At 50.4% G+C, this 22,001-nt stretch overlaps 2 protein-coding genes across 2 annotated transcripts; both read right to left on the bottom strand.

Annotated features, from left to right (window-relative positions):
* Positions 1-4,868: 4,868 nt before the first annotated feature.
* Positions 4,869-5,822, bottom strand: LOC311203107 (olfactory receptor 14A16-like; the record flags this gene model as incomplete). The annotated part of the gene is made up of 1 exon (XM_084277742.1): positions 4,869-5,822. One exon carries the CDS (start codon positions 5,820-5,822, stop codon positions 4,869-4,871), a length of 954 nt encoding a protein of 317 aa, XP_084133868.1.
* A 12,989-nt stretch (positions 5,823-18,811) lies between these two features.
* Positions 18,812-19,738, bottom strand: LOC311203106 (olfactory receptor 14A16-like; the record flags this gene model as incomplete). The annotated part of the gene is made up of 1 exon (XM_084277741.1): positions 18,812-19,738. One exon carries the CDS (start codon positions 19,736-19,738, stop codon positions 18,812-18,814), a length of 927 nt encoding a protein of 308 aa, XP_084133867.1.
* Positions 19,739-22,001: the final 2,263 nt, after the last annotated feature.

Below are 22,001 nucleotides of genomic sequence, written 5' to 3'. Positions count from 1 at the left end.
ACCCTGTGGCTCAGTGGAGAACTCCTGCCTGTCACGAGGGAGACCAGGGTTTGATTCCCCACAGGGAGTTGCTGCTCTGGGCATTGATTGATTGGTATTGCCTTTGGATTCTGTCATAAAGAGCTGAGTATTTAGATTTGGTGAACTGTTTGTGTGAGTGAAATGAGTTCACTCTGGTGTGAGTGGCGAGTGACTGAGTTAAACACATGGCAAGTTTGGATCCCACTGTTGCTCCCTGGTGTTCTATACACGGGCCTGAAGATTTTTCATGTAAACCACTCTTTGTATTTGAATGTTTCACATGGAAGCAGGAGGTGGTTGTACAATTTGGGAACAATTTTTGGTGTGGTGAATGTAGGGAGACCTGGTCTGACTAGGATAACGTTTTTAATTCGGGTCAGCTTAAACTAGGAAGAGTGTGAAAAATCAATAGTAGATGGGAGGAAGTACAGGGTCAAGTAATATCAGGTGGCCTGGGTGTGGAGCAGGAATTAGTGCCTGCCCGATCTGCCATGAATGCTGTTTGTGTACTCGAGCCAAGCGCACGAGGTGCCATAGATACATCACCTCCCTTTTGGGGAGACAGGAGCGGTACCTTAACAAGTGTCAATTTGAAATGTACAGGATCTCAGAGCTACAAATAAAATAACTCAAGTTATATATCCAGTAGTAGCAGATCCATATCCACCGCTAACTAAATTAGCACCTAATTTGGTTTGGTTTACTGAATTGGACCTGAAGGATGCATTTTTCTGACTGCCCTTCAGCCCCATCTCTCTAAGGATGGTGTAAACTTCAGAGATGTTCAATACAACAGTGGTAGGCATTGTGCATTCCCTTTTGCCTGAAATTCCAGCTTTAAGCCACTCTTTTCCTCTCTGGGAGGATCACTGGTACTGATTTCTGAGGGACAGGCAATGTGCTCACCACTGTGGCTGCCTGTGTTCTTCGACCTCACCAGCTCGGTTTGAGTCTGTGTGAACATCTGCTCCACTGCAAGCAGAGAGGAAGCCAAGCTGCCAATTTCAGTTAGATGGTGATGGTGTCACAGGGACCTGCAGGCACCACTGCTTCCCTTGGGAATGACTCCTTTTCCTTGGTGCAAAGAGCATGGAATAACCCTTCAAGGAGCCTGCACTTTACATGTCAATGAATGAAATAGGGGCACTGATGTACACAGAAGTATTATTTACAGTCACTGAGTGACCACATTTTACTTTGTATGGCTTGGAAACTTTTCAAAATCTACTTCTATCAGGATCCTGGGGGGCTCGTGGGTCTCACTGGCTGGGACCAGCCTCCCCTGTGACCTGCACCCACACTGTCTCCTGCCAAGGGCTCCAGGGACATGGCTTAGCTGAGCCAGGGGCCTTATGTCCCTGCCTGAGCCCTGGTGCAGCTGTGCCCATCTCTGCCACTTTCTCCTGGCTGGGCCTGGGACCTGCACTGCAGAGAGCTGCTCTCCTGCATGGAGCCCTCAGACCCAGGTCAGAGCTCATCAGGCAGAACACATCATATTCGCTTCACATCCCGACCCATCCCATCCCATCCCATCCCATCCCATCCCATCCCATCCCATCCCATCCCATCCCATCCCATCCCATCCCATGCCATGCCATGCCAGGTTTGAAGCCCCTCCCACCACAGCTCCACCCAGAGAAGCCCCTCCCACTAATGTTCTGTCCGTCAAAGCTCCATCCACTGGAGCCCTGCCCACACACACCTCACCCACCGTGGTCCCACCCACCACAGCCCTGCCTGCCACCCCTTAGCCCAGCACCCTTTGGAGGAAGGCCTTTGGGGTGCTGGTCCCCAGGCATCCCTGTGCCCAGCAGGCCTCAGGCACTCTCCCTGCCCATGGTGGCCATGCACAGGGCACAGCTGCCTGGCATCCTTGACATCTCCTTGGCCACCCAGCTGCTAAAGACAAACCTGGTGCTGGACACCTGGTGATTTTCTTGCAGTGTAAGTTGGCTGATTTTGGCAGCCACAGCCTGGATGAAAGCCAAGGGGTAAACTGAGTCATAGGTTGGTGTGGGTGGATCCAACAGACCACGTTTGAAACAAGAGAGTCTTTGAAAAGCAAGTGAGAAGGATCTCCTAGGATGTTGGGGTCTTCCATCCACTTCTCGTCCCCATCTTTCCACTCAGGGGTCTGGGTATCAGGAGAGAAACTGCTCTGATTACTAAAGACAGGCCAGAAAGGCATCAAGTATCTCAGACTTTTCTTCATCCTCAATCACAATGGTACCCCCCACATCCAAGGTGGGAAATTCTCCCTGATTCTCTTTTGTCATTAATGTTTTAATAATATTATTAATAATACTAATGTATTAAAACCAAAAGGAGTGCCAGGGAGAATCTCCTGCCTTTATTGTATTTCGCAAACCAATGGTGCGAGGGTGGATTAATGTTCCTGGCCTGAAACCTCCCCAGGTTGACTAAATGCAGCCCCAGTAACCGTGGGGCTCAGTGCTTTCATATACAATGGAATAGTCCTAGAAGTACTTGCTGTCATTTTCTACCTCTACCAGCATCCACTTTCAGAAATGCTGAACATCCAGTAATAGATCCCAAGCAAAAGGTGTGAGAGCTGAAAGATGTTCCTGGCCTGAAAACTCCCCAGGTAGGCAAAAAGACACTCCAGTAACACTTGGGCTGAGGGCTTTTATAGACAATGGAATGGTGATAGCAATGCAAGACATCAGGTTTTAACTCTAACAGCTTCTAGTTTTCAAACTTCTAAACATCCAGCAAAAGCTCCCAAACAAAAGTGGTGAGGGCCTAGTAACCTTCCTGGCCTGAAACCTCCTAAGGTAGCCCACTAGCAGGCCCAGTGACCTTTGGGCTTATGGGCTGTCATAGACAACAGAATCATTCTAACAGTGCCTGGAATCATTTTCTGGCTCTACCAGCGACCACCTTTGGACTTGCTAAACGTACAGCAATGCATCCCAAACAAAAGGTGTGAACGATGAAAGATGCCAGAGAAGAAGAATGTTCCTGGCCTGAAACCTCTCCAGGAAGCACACTGGCAGCCCCAGTAACATTAGGGCTTAGGGCTTTCCTTTCCAAGTGTCTGTTCTCAAAGTACTTGACATCATTTTTGGACCCTATCAGAGTCCAACTTCAGATGTGCTAAACACAGAGTAATGGCACGCAAAGAAAAGTTGTGCAAGATGAAAGACGATCCTGGCCTGAATCCTCATGAGTGAGTGGAGAAGAAGACCCAGTAACCTTGTGGCTCATGACTATCCATGCCAAGGGAGCAGTCCTAAAAGTGCCTGATGTCATTTTCCAGTTCTACCAGAATCCACCTTCAAAAATGCTCAACATCCAGCAATAGCTCCCAAGCAAAAGCTGTGAGGGATGGAAGACGTTCCTGGCCTGAAACCTCCCCAGAAAAAGGTGTCAGCCCCAGTAACCTTGGAGATCAGGGCATTCCCAGACAAGGAATGGTACTAACAGGCTCTACCAGAATCCACATTCAAAACTTTAAAGGTTCAGGAAGAGGAACAAAACAGAAGGTGGGAGGGCTGAAAGATGTTCCTGGCCTCATACCTCCCCAAGTACTTCACAATGAGCACTGTTAAGCTTGGAGCTCAGGGCATTCCCAGCCACAGGAATGGTCCTAAAAATGCCTGATGTCATTTTCAAGCTCTACCATAATCGACCTTTGAAGAAACTGAACGTCCCAGGTTCTTTGACACTTATTGCTGTCATTTTGTTTAATGCAGCACAGCTTTGAAGAGCCATCTGCAAGGAGATGTGAACTGTTAAGGAAATGGAGCTTCACATCAAACAGACCTTGAGAAACTCTGGGATTTGATGAACAGGCACATCAAGATTTCCAGCCATGAGAGATCTTCTGCTCCTGATCTTATGGAATAGATGGGGTGGACTTAATTTTAATGTTGGTGTTCACTATAGTTCTGTGGTTTGGATTTGTAAGCAAAAGAGTCTAAACATGTTTGTTCCTTGCTGAGCAGGGCTTGCACAGCATCAAGGACTTTTTTCTAATTCTGCTGCAGAAATGAGTCAACTTGGAGTGCACAAGTACCTGGCATGGACAGATTTCTCTGACAACAAACAGCAGTTCAACATGACACAGTTTAATACCCATGAAATCTCTCTCCTCAGCTGCTGCTACGGCCAAGCAGCGTGTGCAGGGGGTCAGCTTTCAGAGGAGATTCTCTCCCAGAACAGTTTCAATCAGATACATAGAAAGGTCACTTATCAACACACTGAACTCCTGACAGAACAGTTCATTAGACTTCTGAAAGATGGGATGTTTGCCAACACTCTGTAGCACAAAGCAGAAACTGGAGAGTTGATCAGCAGCTACAAGGACCAAAGAGCATGCTGAGGGGGAAACCTGTGATCAAAGTGAATTACATGTGTCAATCTATTCTGCTGAAAAGATGTCCTAAGGCATGGCTGTATCATCAGGATAGGTGGAAACACCTGGATGATGGGGAGATGAAAGAGACAGACTAACAGTAACACAGGTAGAGGGGAAGGTGAGTATTTCTTCTGTTGCCATGTATAAATTTCCTGGAAATTCCTGTCTGTCATGGTGGGAAAGCACTGCCATTTCAGACAAGTACTGGAGAGATTCAGCTGATGAAAACCTGATTGTAATTTTTTAATAAATGTAAGAAAAAAGCAAAAGTAAGGAAGGCAGACCTGAAACAAAGAGAGCAGAGCTCATCATTACGCAGTCTCTGGCTAACACAAGACCTGCAGATACTGAATTAGGAATGGGATCAACGAGGAGCATGTTAATAGAGCTTGGAAAAACTAGAAGGAAAAATACCCCAAACAAAACACTAAAAACCCGACTAAATAGCAAGTGGTCATAATATCAGTTACACGATTTTTGATATGACATTGCTGCTTAAAAATCCAGTCATCATTTTCCACAGGGCATCCTTGAGCTCCTGGTTCCTCATGCTGTAGATGAGGGGGTTCACTGCTGGAGGAAACACCGAGTAAAGAAATGCCACAACAAGGTCCATAAATAGGGAGGAGATGGAGGGGGGCTTCAGGTTGGCAAACATGCCAGTGCTGAGAAACAGAGAGACCACGGCCAGGTGAGGGAGGCAGGTGGAAAAGGCTTTGTGTCGTCCCTGCTGCGAGGGGATCCTCAGCACAGCCCTGAAGATCTGCACATAGGACACCACGATGAACACAAAACAACCAAAAGCTAAACAGGCACCGACCACAATGAGTCCAGTTTCCCTGAGGTAGGCATCTGAGCAGGAGAGCTTGAGGATCTGGGGGATTTCACAGAAGAACTGGTCAAGGGCATTGCCATGGCACAGGGGCAGTGAAAATGTATTGGCTGTGTACAGCAAAGAACAGATAAACCCACTGCCCCAGGCAGCTGCTGCCATGTGGACACAAGCTCTGCTACCCAGGAGGGTCCCGTAGTGCAGGGGGTGGCAGATGGCAACGTAGCGGTCATAGGCCATGACAGTGAGAAGAAAGAGCTCTGTAGAGATCAAAAAGAAAAAGAAAAAGAGTTGAGCCACACATCCTGTGTAGGAAATGGCGCTGGTGTCCCACAAGGAATTGGCCATGGCTTTGGGAACAGTGGTGGAGATGCAACCAAGGTCAGTAACAGAGAGGTTGAGGAGGAAGAAGTACATGGGGGTGTGGAGGTGGTGGTCACAGGCTATGGTGATGATGATGAGGCCATTGCCCAGGAGAGCAGCCAGGTAGATGCCCAGGAAGAGGCAGAAGTGCAGGAGCTGCAGCTCCCGTGTGTCTGCAAAGGGCAGGAGGAGGAACTGGCTGATGGAGCTGCTGCTGTTGGACATCTGCTGCCATCAAGTGTGGAGATCTGTGAAAGGAGGAAAAGGAAGCAAGAAGTTAAGGAGCTCCTCTGACAAAAACCTCTAGCAAGTCTTAGGAAACACCCTCAGATTGACTCTGTATTCAGGAAGATTTTTGCCAGGTCCCTTTTGGGAGCTCTGCTTTGTGCTGGCTTCAGTGTGCCACTGGTGGGAGGAGGGTTGGCTGTGGGGTCTTGAGAACTCAGTCCTGCCTGGCAGCAGTCAGTGAATAGTTTCAGTCCTACAGATGGGGGTCCTGAAGTGAGGGTCAGCTCAGTGCCAGCCCCACCAAAGGACATGCCCAGAGCCCCAGGTAAGGGTGGGACAGAGACAGCAACTACAGGAGAGGAAACAGTGAAAAATGCTCCAGCCAAAACTGGAAGGACAGGGACAGACAGACAGACAGGCACTCATGGGTTTCTACTCACTAGGGGGTTGGGTTGCCAACAACAAGACTCAGCCTGAAACCCTGGAACTCTGGGTGCAGAGTCTGTGCTGGGTGGCAGAAACCAGGGTATTTCTGTGGGAAAGTATCAGCACGGTGGGGGATGACAGGGAGGTACCAAATCCCCAGTGCCAGGGCATTGCTGGGAGCAGCTCCTTCTCCCTCCCTGACAACATCTCTGCTGCCTGGAGCTGTCGCTGCAGATGCTTCTCTTTGCCCTTATCACCTCCCGCTCTGTGCTCACAGACCTCATCCAACCTGCCCTGTGCTCAGCTCTGCTCTGCAGACCCCTCCTGGCATCAGGGCTCTGCCCTGGGAACCTCTGTGTGTGCAGGGCTCAGGCAAAGCTCCAAAGTCTTAATAAGAATTGAGTTTTCATTGCATATTCTTTGGGGAGAAATAAGTTCTCATCTCCCACAGCACAGCCCACAGGAGAGGAACAGTCAAAGCAGACACTGCCTTGCAGGAAAATGCTTCCTTGATTTTTTTTTTTACAAGTCCCTTTGGAATGTCTCAAGAATCAGCTGGAGCTGGAAGTAAAGCTGACCCAGGCAGCATTTTCTTACAGAAGAGGGAACCTGTGCTGCCCTTCCCTGGGTCACTCCTTCAACCCACAGCTGCTGTCTCTATCACTGTGGAAAGCCCAGCACGCAGGCTGAGTCCTGACCCCTGGCAGCAGAAGAGTCCCTGCCCCAGCACACAGACCCCAGGTTGCAGGGACCCTGCTCACAAGGACAGCCCATGGCACCTCTCAACCATGCCCAGGAGAAGACAGTTGTCCTGCCCTGTCCCTCTCATGGGGCAAAAGGACATCCCTTCCATGCAGCACCTTCTGGTCCTATAGAGAACCTGTCCTCCTGACAGACACCACACACTGCCCCATGTCCCAGCTTTAGGAGATCCCTCCAGGAACAGAACCTACATTGCCATACACCCACAGACATACCAGGGAGAGGCTGTGGAGATTTCTCCTCCAGTGAGCTCTCAGCATCCATCAGCTCTCTCAGCCTCACAGGTCTCCCCTCGGTGCCCACAGGCAGTGTCCCCAGCCCTGTGTGCTTGGCAGAGGAGCTGCTCCTGGCCAGAGCTGTCTCTCTGCAGCACTGCAATATTTCTGAGCTCCTTCTGTCCATCCCAGGAGCCCAGCCCAGCTCACAGCAGAGGAGCAGGTGAAGACATCATACTCTCCATCCCCTCTGGACTCCTCCCTGGAGCTCCAGGGGACCTACTTGGAAAGAAACTGAAGTTCTCACTGACTTTCCCTCCCTTGGCTGGGGAGAAATCCTTGTGTCCAGCAGAGTACTTTCTCCTGATCAAACCAGAGCTGGGCAGGACAATCACCTTTCCTTGTCTCTGCATGAGACAGGACCCCCAGGCAAGGACAGGCAGGGGTCTCTGACCCCCTGTAAAGGTTAAGGAGCATGGCTGCCTGGGAGCTGCTGATCCCAGTGCCCAAGGGAATTACTGAGGGTGGAGGCCAGGAGAGAGTTGCTCAGACACCAACCCCTGTTGTCACCTGAAGGGCCAGAGGTGGTCCAAGAGACATGAGTGGGATCAAGGTCCAATAGAGCAATGCTGCCTGGGAAGAGGAGCATTTTTGAGCCTGGTGGGGAATTCCTTTGGCCAAATGAAAAGACACCAGATGGTCACAGTTAGGACCATCCATACCCAAAGGCACCACATGTCCAGCAGCAGCTCCATCAGCCAGTTCCTCCTCCTGCCCTTTGCAGACACACGGGAGCTGCAGCTCCTGTACTTCTGGCTCTTCCTGGGCATCTTCCTGACTGCTCCTCTGGGCAACAGTTTAATGATCATTGTTATAGTCTCTCCAACATTTCCCCTTCCTCAGCAGCCAGTCCCTGGCTGGCAGAGTTTGTGGAAGGATTTGAACAGGTCGTAGGGCAGTTATCACCTCCTACAGCCTGTGACTTTACAGCTGCACAGGCAAACAACCCTGGTACACTGACAGTCCACCTGATCGATGGGTGCCCTGACTACATCATCCCAATCCCATCCCCATCCCAATCCTATCCCAACTGTCCTGGATCTTGCCAGGGCAGAATTAACCTCCCCAGGCAGGCAGCACAGGAGAGCTGAGTTAGCCCAGGCTGTTTGCCACACCACTTGACATCACTCCCCCAGAAAAGGGGCTTGTTGGGGAGGGGCACTCCTGGTGCCTCCAGGGCAGTCAAAGTGCAGCCGAGTCATCAGGGTGATCATCATGTTGTGCAGTTACTGGGTCATAACTGGGTATAAGTGAAATTCACTGTGGGCTGTTCTCCTTTCATGGTGATTTGGTCAGTAAACTGTCCTTAGGCCAGCCCATGGAGGCTCTGTCTGTTTCTCCTGTGGGAGTGAGTGAGCGGCATGTGCTGCTCAGCCACTGGTTGGAGCTGAACCACCACAGCCCTTTTTGGAGCCCAAGGTCAGATCTGAAGGTTTTAATAAGGGTAGAGGATGAGGTGAGGGGTGCTTTCTCCTCCCCTTTTCCCTTTAGGCTTTTTACAGCATCAGTTGAGAATGTTGCCTATCCCAGGGATGTTCAGACCAGCATATGTGTCTTGCTCTTTGTCCTGAATGTCTGTGTGGACCTATGTGACCAACAACTGTGCCAAGAATATTGCCAAGAGGTCTTCCCTGGGCTGAAGGGTCAGGGGTGGCATGGGGTGTGGGAGGGCATGAAAAAATACCTAGACAAGAAAAACAGATCCAGAGGCACTGTGGCGGCCCAGGCCTCAGAAACCAACACCACAGCTGAGCCAGAAAGAACCCTTCCAACAGGCACTGGAGCTACCCGTGCCTCAGAGAGTGCAACTCCACCAGTCTCCCCAACAAGCACCATGGGTGCTCAAACCTCAGAGGCCAACCCCAGAGCTGATCCAGACAGCCAACCAGTACGCCTGTCAGTAACCTCTATCCAGAAGAAGAAATACATGGAGAAATCAGTCCTCATCGGGAGAGATGCTGATGAACTGGGACCATTGCAAGGCCCTGAAGAGGCAATACCAGAGGTTATAACCCGATCCTTGTCCTTGAGCTGAGAGACATGAGAAAAGACTTCAGCCGCCTTCCAGGGGAGCACATCATCACCTGGCTACTGCGATGCTGGGACAATGAGGCAGGCAGCAAGGAGAAGGCAGGGAGGCCAAGCAGCTGGGATCCCTGTCCAGAGAAGGAGGCAGTAACAAGGCAATTGGAAGGAAGGCTCAAGCCCTCAGCCTTTGGAGGTGACTTCTATCAAGGGTAAGGGCAAGGTACCAGTTCATTGAAGATGTTGTGTATTGGCCAGACCAGTGGATGCCCATGGAGAGAGATATCCATTATCTGAGGGGATGAGCCATGTGGGAGATGATTTAGTGTGATCCTGATGATCTGCAGCTCCATGCATCCTGGGCATAGACTTCCTCTGGAGAGGGCACTTCAAAGACCCAAAAGGGTACCAGTGGGCTTTTGGAATAGCTGCCTCAGAGACAGAAGACATTGAACAAGTGTCTCTTCTGCCTGGACTGTCAGAAGACCCTGCTGTTGTGGGGCTGCTAAAGGCTGAAGAACAGCGAGTACCAATTGCTACCATGATGGTGGACAGGCAACAATACCACACCCAACAGAGACTCCCTGATTCCCATTCAGAAACTGATCATCAACTGGAGAGTCAGGGAGTGATTGGTAGAACCCGCTCACCCATCAACAGTGCAATCTGGCCAGTGCAGAAGCCCAGTGCAGAGCGGAGGCTGAGGATGGATTATCGTGCCCTGAATGAGGTCACGCTGCCTCTGAGTGCTGCAGTGCCAGACCTGCTGGAACTCCAGTATGAACTGGAGTCAAAAGCAGCCAAGTGCTACACTACAACTGACATTGCAAATGTGGTTTTCTCGACTCCTTTGGCAGCAGAATACAGGCCAGACTTTGCTTTCAGTTGGAAGAGAATCCAGGACACCTGGGATCGACTGCCCCAGGGATGGAAACACAGCCCCACCATCTGCCATGGACTGATCCAGTCTGCATTAGAGCAGGGTGAAGCCCCAGAGCACCTACAGTATATTGATGATGTCATGGCATGGGGCAACACAGCTAAGGAATTTTTTGAGAAAGGGAAGAAAATGATCCGAATTCTGCTAAAGCTGGTTTTGCCATCAAAGTAAGGGAAAGGACCTGCTTAAGGAATCCACTTTTTAGGAGTGGATGGATGGGTGTCGTCAGACCCCAATGGATGTTATCAATATAATAGTAGATACGTCTCCACCAACCAGCAGAAAGGAGATAGAAGCTTTCCTAGGCACTGTGGGGTTCTGGAGAATGCATATCCCAAACCACAGTCTCATTGTCAGCCCTCTCTGCTGTGTAACCTGTTAAGAGAACGATTTCCAATGAGCAGTGAGAAGCCTTTGAAGAGATCAAACAGGAGACAGTCCATGCAGTAGCCCTTGGGCCCGTCCAGACTGGGCCAGATGTAAACAATGTGTTCTACAGGTCAGCCTGGGAGAATGGCCCTACCTGGAGACTCTGGCAGAAAGCACCAGGGGAGGCTCAAGGTCAGTCTCTGGGTTTTGGAGTTGGGGCTACAGAGGATCCAGACACTCTAACAGAAAAGGAAATAGTGGCAGCACAGGAAGGGGTTTGAGCCACTTAAGAAGTGATTGGGACTGAAGCCCAGCTCCTCCTGGCACCCCGACTGCTGGTGCTGGGCTGGATGTTCAACGGGAAGGCCCCTCCTACACACTATGCCAATTATGCTACGTGGAGCAAGTGGGTCACACTTACCACACAGTGGGCTGGAATAGGAAACCCCAATCACCCAGGAACCCTGGAAGTGATCACAGACTGGCCAGAAGGCAAAGATTGTGGAATATCACCAGAGGAACAGGTGCCACGTGCTGAGGAGGCCTCACTGTACAGTGAACTGAAAGAAAATGAGAAAAATATGCCCTGTTCACTGATGGGTCCTGTGGCATTGCTGGTAAACATCAGATGTTATGAACCCCCCCAGTACTCTGAAAATGTAAGACCTGGGCATGATGTAGATGGTGTTGAAATAGGGGTCAATAATGTCCTGGTTCTGTCTAGGCCAGAGCTCACCTCCCCAAGCAGCCAGCACAGCTGAGCTGAGTTCTCCTGGGCTGTTTTCCACACCACCTGACTTCACTTCCCCATCCAAGGTGCTGGTTGGGGGGGGGTGGTCATGGCATGGTGCAGCACTCTGTTATTGTTGGGTTTGCAAGGTACTCTCTGTGCTTTCACTGGGTGTGAGTCCAATTGGGGCTGTTATTGGTTCCCTTTTATGGTGCTTTTGTCAGGAAACTGTCCTTATCCCAACCCACAGAGGCTCTGTCTGTTTCTCCTCCGGGAGTGAGCGAGCAGCATGTGGTGCTCAGCCATTGCTTGGGGCTGAACCACCACAGTTTCCAAGCCACAAGCAGTGAGCTTCTCTAAGAGAAAGTTCTGGAAAACTGCGTACAAGGCCTTGCTAAAGTCAAGGTAGACAACATCCAGAGCCCTTCCCTTGTCCAAGAAGCAGGTCACCCTGTCATAGAGGGAGATTCAGTGGGTCAAACAGGACCTGCCCTTATGAACCCAAGCTGACTGGGCCTGATCACTTGGGGGTTCTTCATGAACTGGATAATGCTGCTCAGGATGATCTGCTCCATCAGCTTCTTTGGGACTAAAGCCAAACCATCAGGCCTGTAGTTTCCTTGACCATCCTCCTGTTCCTTCTTACATAGGGGGTTACATTGACTGATTTCCAGTCTGCTGGTACCTCTCCAGTCAGCCAGGACTGATGGAAAGTGGCTTGGTGAACCCCCCTTGCCAGCTCTTTCAGCACCCTTGGCTGCATCCCATTCAGTCCCACAGATCTGTGCACATCTCTGTGGTGCAGCAGGACCATCTCCTCCTGGATTGAGGTGGGCTCATTCTGCTCCCTGTCCCTGTCTCCCAGCTCAGGGAATTGGATTCTCTCTGTACAACTGCTCCTATTCCTAAAGACACTGGCAAAGATTTCATTAAGCACCTCAGCCTTGGCCTCATCTTTCCACAATGTTTCCTCCTGAATCTGATAGGGGATGGAGGGTCTCCCTGCTCTTTCTTTTATTTAAATGGAGGCCAGATGAATTTCTAGCTGGGCTTTGGGCCACCAATGAGGAGAAACTCTCATCCTGTTGTTCTTCCCTCAGCATTACACACCCCACGCTGCCCCAGGTAGAGCCCTGAGCAATGCCTGAGGGACAGAACCTGTCTTCCCTGGGCTGGGGGTCAGGGCTTGGCCTTTCTGCTTCATCAAACCAACCCAGGGCTTGCTCAGCATCTCAGCTGCTTGTACATTGCCTTTGCCTACCAGCCAACATGGCCTCCAATTACCTGTGCTAACGAGTCCCTGGGGAGGCTCAGCCAGCAATGGCTCTCAGCGGGACTCATTAATACTTCAGGTACTTTGGCTTCTGCTTTTGACATGGAGATTTTTGTGTAATCTCCTCTCAGTACCTGAGCTTCAAGGACTCAGCACCAAATGCACCCCAGGGCTCATTAAACATAAAAATCAAGCCCTAACGAGCTATGTCTCTTGATGTAATTATCTTCAAGTCTTCAGGAGATGTACAGACCATTGAAGCTGTTTCAAAGGGAGCTCAGAGTAAAATTGATTTCTTTTTAAGGGTGTAGGTTATTATTTTCACTGTAGAGGAGAGGTGACAACCTCTGACTGAGATTGATCCAGGGTGCCTCCTAAGGAGGTCTGGACTGGTCCGAAAAAGGGTCCCTTGAGGCAGTGGGGACAACCTTGCTGCACATCTCCACAAGCCCACCATGACTCTCACCAGCCAACTGGGACTTGCATCCCTTGTCCTTACATCAGGTCTCTCTCTGCACTCCACAGTGGGGCATTACAGCCCCTCTGTACCAGCTCCCCTGCTTTCCTTAGAGAACTGGCTGCACACAGGCAGCACACAGGGAGTTATTTTCCCAACAACACAAGAAACCTGACAAGATTCACCATTAAATCAAACACTCCTCACTCTATGCCAAGTGCAATCTGCCACCAGTGAGGTTCACCTGCCACAAAGCTTAACCCTGTGAGAGATGTTCTAGTGAGGAAGGAGACTGTGAAATCACCACAACTCAAGAGCTGGCTAAAGACAGAATGAGTCAGACAACTGCCAGAAAGGCAAGGGTTTAACTCCCTGGAACTCAGAGCAGCAGCTGGATTGTTGGGAGGTGTCTGAATGGTCCAAGGGGAAGGGAAATCTAGAGAGCAACCAGAAGTGCTGCTGTGCAGATCCACTGTTGGAACGATGATTTCAGACACTGTGATTTGACTTTGGACAGGTAGAAATATGTGACTGACGGGGGAGATTAAATGCACAGCTGTCCTGTTTCTGGCCAGGCAACAGTTCACCTCCCCAAGCAGCCAGCAGAGGTGAGCTAAGTTAGCGGAGGTGACCTGAGTGAGCACAGCTGAGCTGAATGTGTCCAGGCTGTTTTCCACACCACCTGACATCTCTCCCTCATCAAAGGGGCTGGTTGGGGAGGGGCACTCCTGGGTTCCTTAAGGGCAGTCTGACTGTGGCTGTGGCGTTTGGCTGGTCCTTGCATTGTGCAGTACCTTGTGGTCCTTTGGTCAGTAAAGTACTCTCTGATATCACTGGATGTCAGTGTAGTTTGTGATGTGCTGTTATAATTTTTTCACAGTGATTTTGTCAGTAAACTGTTCTCCTCCCAGCCCACAGAGTGTCTGTCTGTTTCTCCTCCGGGAGTGAGCATTATAACCTGACCCTTGTACATGAGTACCAAGGGAACGGTCCTAAAATTGCCTGATGCCATTTTAGGACTCTACCCGTGTCCACCTTCAAACACACTAAACATCCAGAAATATCTCCCAAACAAAACGTGCGAGGGATGAAAGATGGGTCTGGACTACAGCCTCCCCAGGTAGCACACTAGCAGCACCAGGAACCTTGGGGCTCAGGGCTGTCCTTAGAAAGGGAACAATCCTGAGAGTGCCTGATGTCACTTTTGGGCTCTACCAGTATACACTTTCCAACTGCTAAACGAACAGCAATAGATCCTTAAAAAAAGCTTTGAGGGATGAAAGATGTTCCTGGATTGAAAGCTCCTGAGATAATCCACAAGCAGCCCCAGTACCCCTAGGGCTCAGGGCTTTCATAGGGAACAGAATCTTCCTGGCAGTGCTTGACATCATTTTTCGGGCTCTACCAACGTCCAGGTTTGAAACTGCAGATCATCCAGCAATAAATCCCCCAAAAGAAAATCAAGGGCTGAGAGACTGTCCTGCCTTGAAACCTCACTAGGTAGAGCACTATCAGCTCCAGTTATACTTGGACTCAGGTCAGTCCTTATGAAGGGAATGGTTGTATCAGTGCCTGATGTCATTTCCAGGCTCTACCAGCATCCAACTTGGAAACTTTTAAACGTCCAGCAATATCTCCCAAAGAAAAAGTGAGAGGGTTGAAAAAAGTTCCTTGGAATGAAACATGCCCAGGTAGCCAACTAGCAGCCCCAGTAACCTTGGGGCTCAGAGATTTGCTTGCTAGGAGAAGAGTCCTAAGAGTTCTTGATGTCATTTCCAGGCTCTGCTACCATCCAGCTTCAAAACTGCTAAAGCTCCAGCAATAACTCCATCCTAAATAAAATTTGAGGGATAAAAGATGTTCGTAGGCTGAAACTTCCACTGTGAGAGGCGAGTAGCCCCAGTAGCCCTTGAGATCAGTGCATTCCTTGCCATTGGAACGATCCTAACAGAGTCTGATGTCATTTTCAAGCTCTACCAGCATCACCCTTAAAATATTCTAAAAGTATAGCAATAGTTCCCCAACCAAAGGTGTGAGGAATTAAAGAGGTTCCTGGTCTGAAACTCCCCCATGTAGCCCGTGAGCAACCCCATTATCCTTGAGGCTCAGGGCGTTCCCAGACAGGGAACAGTACTAACAGGGCCTGATGTCAACTTACAGATCTACCTGCATCCACATTCAAAACTTCTTCATGTAAAACAATAGCACCAAAGCAAAAGGTGTGGGGACTGAATCCTCCCCAGGCACTGCACTAGGAGCACTGGTAAGCTTGGAGCTCAGGGCATTCCTAGCCACGAGAATGGTCCTAAAAAGGCCTGATTTCATTTTCAGCATCTACCTTCATCGACCTTCAAACATGCTGAACGTCCAGCCATAGAGTCCCAGGTTCTTTAACACCAATTGCTGTCATTTTGTTAGAGGGAACACAATTTGGAGAGATACCTGCATGCACACATGTGCACTGTTAGCAAAATGGAGCTGCACTTCAAACTGACCTTGACAAATGCTGGGATTTCCAGACCAGAAACATCAAGAAGGTTTCCAACCAGAAGAGATCTTCTCCTCCTGACCATATTTTGTCTGGGCTGGAATGAAATCTCATGTTGGCAGCCCCCAGAGTTCTGCGGGGTGGATTTGTAAGCAAAAAAGTCTAACTAAATGTGTTTGTTCCTTGCTGAGCAGGGCTTGCACAGCATCAAGGGCTTTGGACTAATTCTGCTCCAGAAATGAGTCAACTGGGAGTGCACAAGTGCTGGGAAGGGGACAGAACAGCCCCAGCTGACCATAACTGACACAAGGGATTATCCATACTGTATGATTACAAGAGTGAGCCCACTGTTGTGTTGCACTTGTTGTCTGCAAAGGTGGCCTGGTTTCTGCCAGGATAGAGTTGATTTTCTTTCTGGCAGTGGGTGTAATGCCGTGTTTGGGAGTTCAGATGAGAGCAGTGCTGATAACACAGGGATGGACGAGTTGTGTCCAAGCAGTCAGGGACTTTTCAGGTTTTTATGCTGCCCTGGTTCCGAGAACACGAGTTGCACCCAGGGAGCTGGGCGGGGACACAGCCAGGACACAGCCAGGTGACCCAAACTGGCCAAAGAGTGTATTCCATTCAATTGTGTCATGCTCAGATGATGGCTGGAGGGGAGAGGATCGTACAGATCCAGGACATGCAGTTTTGGGGACTGTCCAGGTTCAGGACAGCTCTGAGCTCTTCCCCCTGAGCTGTGCGGGTCAGTGAGAACCTGCATTGTGCAGCCCCAGTTTGTATATTGTACTACAAAGTCCTGTTGTTGTTGTCAGTCTCTCTCTGCTGGCCCAGTAGACTGTTCTTATCCCAACCCACGATGTTTTGGGTGTTTTGGTTTCTTTTTTTCTCCCTTCATCCCAGCCATAATCCACCCCCACACCCTGTTAAAAAGAGAGAGTAGCTGTGTGGTACCCGGCCCTCAGCTGGGATGAAACCATGACCAAAAGTTCCAGCACAACACCCCCACATCAAGGCAGCTCAGACATGATGGGTGGAGAACCGGACACCATGAGAAGAATTTGGTCATTCCAGGGGCTGCCATAGCAGTCAGAGGTGCTGAACAGGAATCTGGCCATGAGCACATTGGGCTGCACTGGGAGGAGCGTGGCCACACAGACAAGGGCCCTTCTTGTCCATCTGGATGCAGCACTGGTGAGGCCACTTCTGGAGCAGTCAGTCCCAGTGTGGTGCTCCCCAGTCTGGAGAAATGGGGAGGAACACTCGTGTGGGCAGTAAAAGTCTGCCAAGTTACAATTAGGGGTCTTGTGTGGAGAGGTTGAGTGACCATTGCTTCTATAGGTCGGGGAAGGGGAGGCTAAGGGAAGCCCTGTCTGTGGTATGTGGAAAGCACATAGGGTATCAAATCCACTGAAAGTGCAGCTTTGAAGGTCAGAGTGGACGTGAGGATAAAGAAATGTCACTCTGAGGGCAGTGCTGTGGTGTAAAATGTCACTTTGAGGAAGTGTGGATGAGCTGGTGGCTTTGTGTCTGTGGGAGCAGCTGGTGAGGATGGAGAGACATCAGAACAGGCAGGGACATCATGGGGTGAGATCAAGGTTGGGAAGGGTGCTGGGTGCTTGCAGCCTACAGGGAAACAGGCACAGGTGTGGGGCAGTGTGGGATGGGCTGTGGTGCAGATGGCCAAGGGTGCCAGCCAGGATGAAAGGGCCTGATAGTAACGAGGTCTTTGCCCCCTTAGCTGTGGCTGATGGCCCTGCCACAGAGGCTTCAGAGGAGACACATTGTCCTCATGGCCACAGAACATTGTTGTCCCCTTGCACCCACCCCAGGGGAGGCAACCATGTGTCACATCCCTGTCCTTCCCTTGGTGTCACACTCCCCACATCCCAAGGAGGAGTCCTGAGACACAGGTGAGGGTCAGGATCTCCCTGCCCAGGGGCTGGGCTCAGCACTTGGCATTTTTGCTTCATGAGACCAAGCCAGGGTGTCCTCAGCATCAGAGCTGCCTGCGCTGTGTCTGGGTTTGTCCTCATGGCCTCCACTTCAAAGGTGTAGAATGTTAAGTGGGAGGTTTTGTCCGTAATGCCTCCCAGTAGGGCCCATGAACGCTTCAAGGTTCTTTGGGCATTAGGTCTGACTGACATTTTAAGAGGTTTCTTCACTCTCCTCTTAGTATCTGGGGTCTGTGGACTCAGAAGCAAATATACAATAGGGGCTCATGGAAATACTGAAAGCCTTAACAAGCATATCTGTTCAAGTCCTTTTCATTAACAAAATCCAGACTTCTACAAATAATTGGATTTCAGTTAGGTATTTAATGATGAACAGTTCAAAGGAATATTACAATGGAGGATATTTTCTCTTCACGACTATTTCCTGTCATGGCTCAGTTGATAGAAGCAGTGACAGCCACATTATGCAATGGGTGTCAGTCTCCTAAGGAGATCTGGACGGGCAGGAAAAGCAGTATTTTCAGATCCAGCCCTGCATAAAGAATCTTACTCTTCCCCAAGCCCAGCAGTTCCCTCACTGGCCTCCTGGGACTCCCAACACTTTTCTTGGCATCATCTGTGCTCACAGGCACAGACAGATTTCTCTGACAACAAACAGCAGTTCAACATGACACAGTTTAATACCCATGAAATCTCTCTCCTCAGCTGCTGCTACGGCCAAGCAGCGTGTGCAGGGGGTCAGCTCTCAGAGGAGATTCTCTCCCAGAACAGTTTCAATCAGATCCATAGAAAGGTCACTTTTCAACACACTGACCTTCTCACAGAACAGTTCATTAGACTTCTGAAAGATGGGATGTTTTCCAGCTCTCTGAAGTTCAAAGCAGGTATGAGAGAGCTGAACGGCATCTGAACGATGAACAAGCAGAGGTGAAAACCTGTGAGCAAAGTGAAGTGCATAAAACCAGCAAGACTGCTGAAAAGATGTCCTTAGGCATCGCCATTACATCAGTATGGGTGGAAACACCTGAATGACAATGGAGATGAAAGAGGCAGACTGGTGGTGATGCAGGTACAGGGGAAGGGGAGTGTTTCTCCTGCTGCCATGTCTGAGTCAAACAAGACCTGGAGACACTGCATGAGGAATGGGATGAAGGTGTTATTACATCAGAGACAAAACAGATGGAAAAAGCCCACAGAAACGAAAAGTCCCTACTAAATACAGACTGGTCCTAATGTGAGTTCCATGACCAGCGATATGCAGAAGGAGATCAGCAGTTTATTGCTGCTTAGAAGCATCCAGTCACCAGTTTCCACATGGCATCCTTGAGCTCCTGGTTCCTCATGCTGTAGATGAGGGGGTTCACTGCTGGTGGAAACACACAGTAAAGGAATGCCACTAACAGGTCCAGAAATAAGGAGGAGATGGAGGGGGACTTCAGGTAGGCAAAGAAGGAAGTGCTGAGAAACAGGGACACCACAGCCAGGTGAGGGAGGCAGGTGGAAAAGGCTTTGTGCCGTCCCTGCTGCGAGGGGATCCTCAGCACAGCCCTGAAGATCTGCACATAGGACACCACAATGAACACAAAACAACCAAAATACAAACAGGCACTGACCACAAGGACTCCAGTTTCCCTGAGGTAGGCATCTGAGCAGGAGAGCTTGAGGATCTGGGGGATTTCACAGAAGAACTGGTCAAGGGCATTGCCATGGCAGAGGGGCACTGAAAATGTATTGGCTGTGTGCAGAAGAGAATAGAGAAACCCACTGGCCCAGGCAGCTGCTGCCATGTGGACACAAGCTCTGCTGCCCAGGAGGGTCCCGTAGTGCAGGGGGTGGCAGATGGCAACGTAGCGGTCATAGGCCATGATGGTGAGAACAAAGTACTCTGTTGAGAACAAAAATGTAAAGAAAAAGATTTGAGTCACACATCCCAAGAAGGAAATGGCCCTGGTGTCCCACAAGGAATTGGCCATGGATTTGGGAACAGTGGTGGAGATGCAGCCAAGGTCAAGAAGAGAGAGATTGAGGAGGAAGAAGTACATGGGGGTGTGGAGGTGGTGGTCACAGGCTATGGTGATGATGATGAGGCCATTGCCCAGGAGAGCAGCCAGGTAGATGCCCAGGAAGAGGCAGAAGTGCAGGAGCTGCAGCTCCCGTGTGTCTGCAAAGGGCAGGAGGAGGAACTGGCTGATGGAGCTGCTGCTGTTGGACATCTGCAGCCATCAAGTGGGGAGAGCTGTGAGATTTGGAAAATGCAACGAAAGGTTAGGGAACACTTCTACGAGGACAACCTCTTCCAATTCACATTGACTCTCTGTATTAAGGAGGACTTTTTTCAGGACATTTTTGGCAGGTCTGCTTTGTGCTGCCTTGAACGTGCCACTGCTGGGACTCCCTGGTCAGCTGTGGTCTCTCTAGTACTCATTCCTGCCTGAGTTCTGTAGAATATCAGTGTCTGCGCTGCAGGCGATATGAGGGAGTTCCCAAATCCTCCCTTGCCAGGGCATTTCTGGAAGCAGTTCCTTCTTTCTCCTTCCCTGAAAATGTCTCTGATACCTGGAGCTGTCCCTGCAGCTGCTTCTCTTTGCCCATGTCACCTCCTGCTCTGTGCTCACAGACATCATCCCACCTGCCCTGTGCTCAGCTATGCTCTGCAGACCCCTCCTGCAATCAGGGCTCTGCCCTGGGAACCTGTGTGTGCAGGGCTCAGGAGATGCTCTGATGTGGACATTCTTGAGGGGAGAAATTAGTTCTGATATACCACAGTCAGCACAGCCCACAGGAGAGGAAAAGTCAAAGCAAAGACTCTGCCTGGCAGGAAAATGCTTCCTTGATGTTGTTCTTCAAATTCCCTTTGAAATTTCTCAAGGATCTGCTGGAGCTGGGAACAAACCTGACCCAGGCAGCACTGTCTTACTGCAGAATGACCTCACACTGCTCTTCCCTTGGTCTCTTCTTCAATGCACAGGTCCTTCTCTATCCCTGTGGAAACCCCCAAGGCTGGCTGAGTGCTGACCCTGGCAGCAACAGAGTCCCTGCCCCAGAACACAGACCCCGGGTCACAAGGACCCTGCTCTCAAGGACAGCCCTGGGCACCCATCAACCATGCCCAGGAGAAGACAGCTGTCCTGCCCTGTCCCTCTGATGGGGCACAAGGGCATCACTTCCAGGAAGCACTTTCTGGTCCTAGAGAGAACCTGTCCTCCTGACAGACCCCACACACTGCCCCATGTCCCAGCTTTAGGAGATCCCTCCAGGAACAGAACCTGCATTGCCCTGCACCCACAGACATACCAGGCAGAATGCTGTGGAGATTTCTCCTCCAGTGAGCTCTCAGCATCCATCAGCTCTCTCAGCCTCACAGGTCTCCCCTCGGTGCCTCCAGGCAGTGTCCCCAGCCCTGTGTGCTTGGCAGAGGAGCTGCTCCTGGCCAGAGCTGTCTCTTTTCAGGAGTTGCTGGGTTGCCATGAGCTCCCTCCATCCCGGGAGCCCAGCCCAGCTCCCACCAGAGGAGCAGGTGAAGCTGTCACGTACTCTATCCCCTCTGGACTCCTTCGTGGTGTCTCTGGAGCTCAAAGGAACTAACTTGGAAAGATACTGAAGTCCTTTGTAATGTTCCCTGCCTTGTCTGGCAGAAATCCTTGTGTCCAGCAGAGTCCTTTCTCCTGACCAAACTAGAGTTGGGCAGGAGAATCACCTTGCCTTGTCTCCCTATGAGACACGACCCCCTGGAATGGACAAGGAAGGGTCTCTTTCCCCCTGTGAATTGAAGGGAGTCAGTCGAGTAATTCCAGACCCTTCATCCTTGCTTTGCAGCCCTGGGGCTGGAAGGACTTGCTGCTCTGACCTATGGCTGCCACAAACCCATTGGAGTTTCCATTCCTCTTGCCCCAGTTCTGGTGGCACAAATAGGCACCTTCTTTATGGGAGCTGCTGGTCACAGCTCCCTTAGGAATGGAGGCAAGTTGTAATTTACTCTTCTCCATGAGAGTGAGCCTCATCAGATGGAAAGTGGGTGTCACCCACATTTGCTCGTACCCAAAACTATCGCCGTTCACGGCGTGGCGACCTGGTTCAGGAACGGCACCGGCGCCACACTCTGGCTGCTCGGTCCATCAGCTCACAGACACCAATGTGGTGGACGGCAAATGGCGTTTACTGGAGAGGGGCGCGGGGCTTTATACCCCAGGGGTCTGATGTCACTTCCGTCCGCTTACCTCACCGGCTCCCTACTATTGGTTACCTAAGGAGAAGGGGGGGTCCTACCTTTCGTACAGCCCGAAATCTTCCGACCGCCAGGCCCCATCTACCGACATTTCCCCCCTCCCTGTGCTCACTAAAACTACTCACAGTGCAAAGTGCAAAAGTGACACACAATACTGATATATAAAGAGGTGACAGCTTATAACAGTGTTGGACTACAGTAGTGACAATATATAATAGTGATAATACATAATAGTGATAATAATGGTGATA

The sequence above is a fragment of the Gallinula chloropus genome (assembly GCF_964237585.1).
Source record: "Gallinula chloropus genome assembly, chromosome: 35".
Classification (NCBI taxonomy): domain Eukaryota; kingdom Metazoa; phylum Chordata; class Aves; order Gruiformes; family Rallidae; genus Gallinula; species Gallinula chloropus.
The sequence above is the reverse complement of the archived record's forward strand: the minus strand, read 5'-3'. Positions and strand labels throughout refer to the sequence as shown.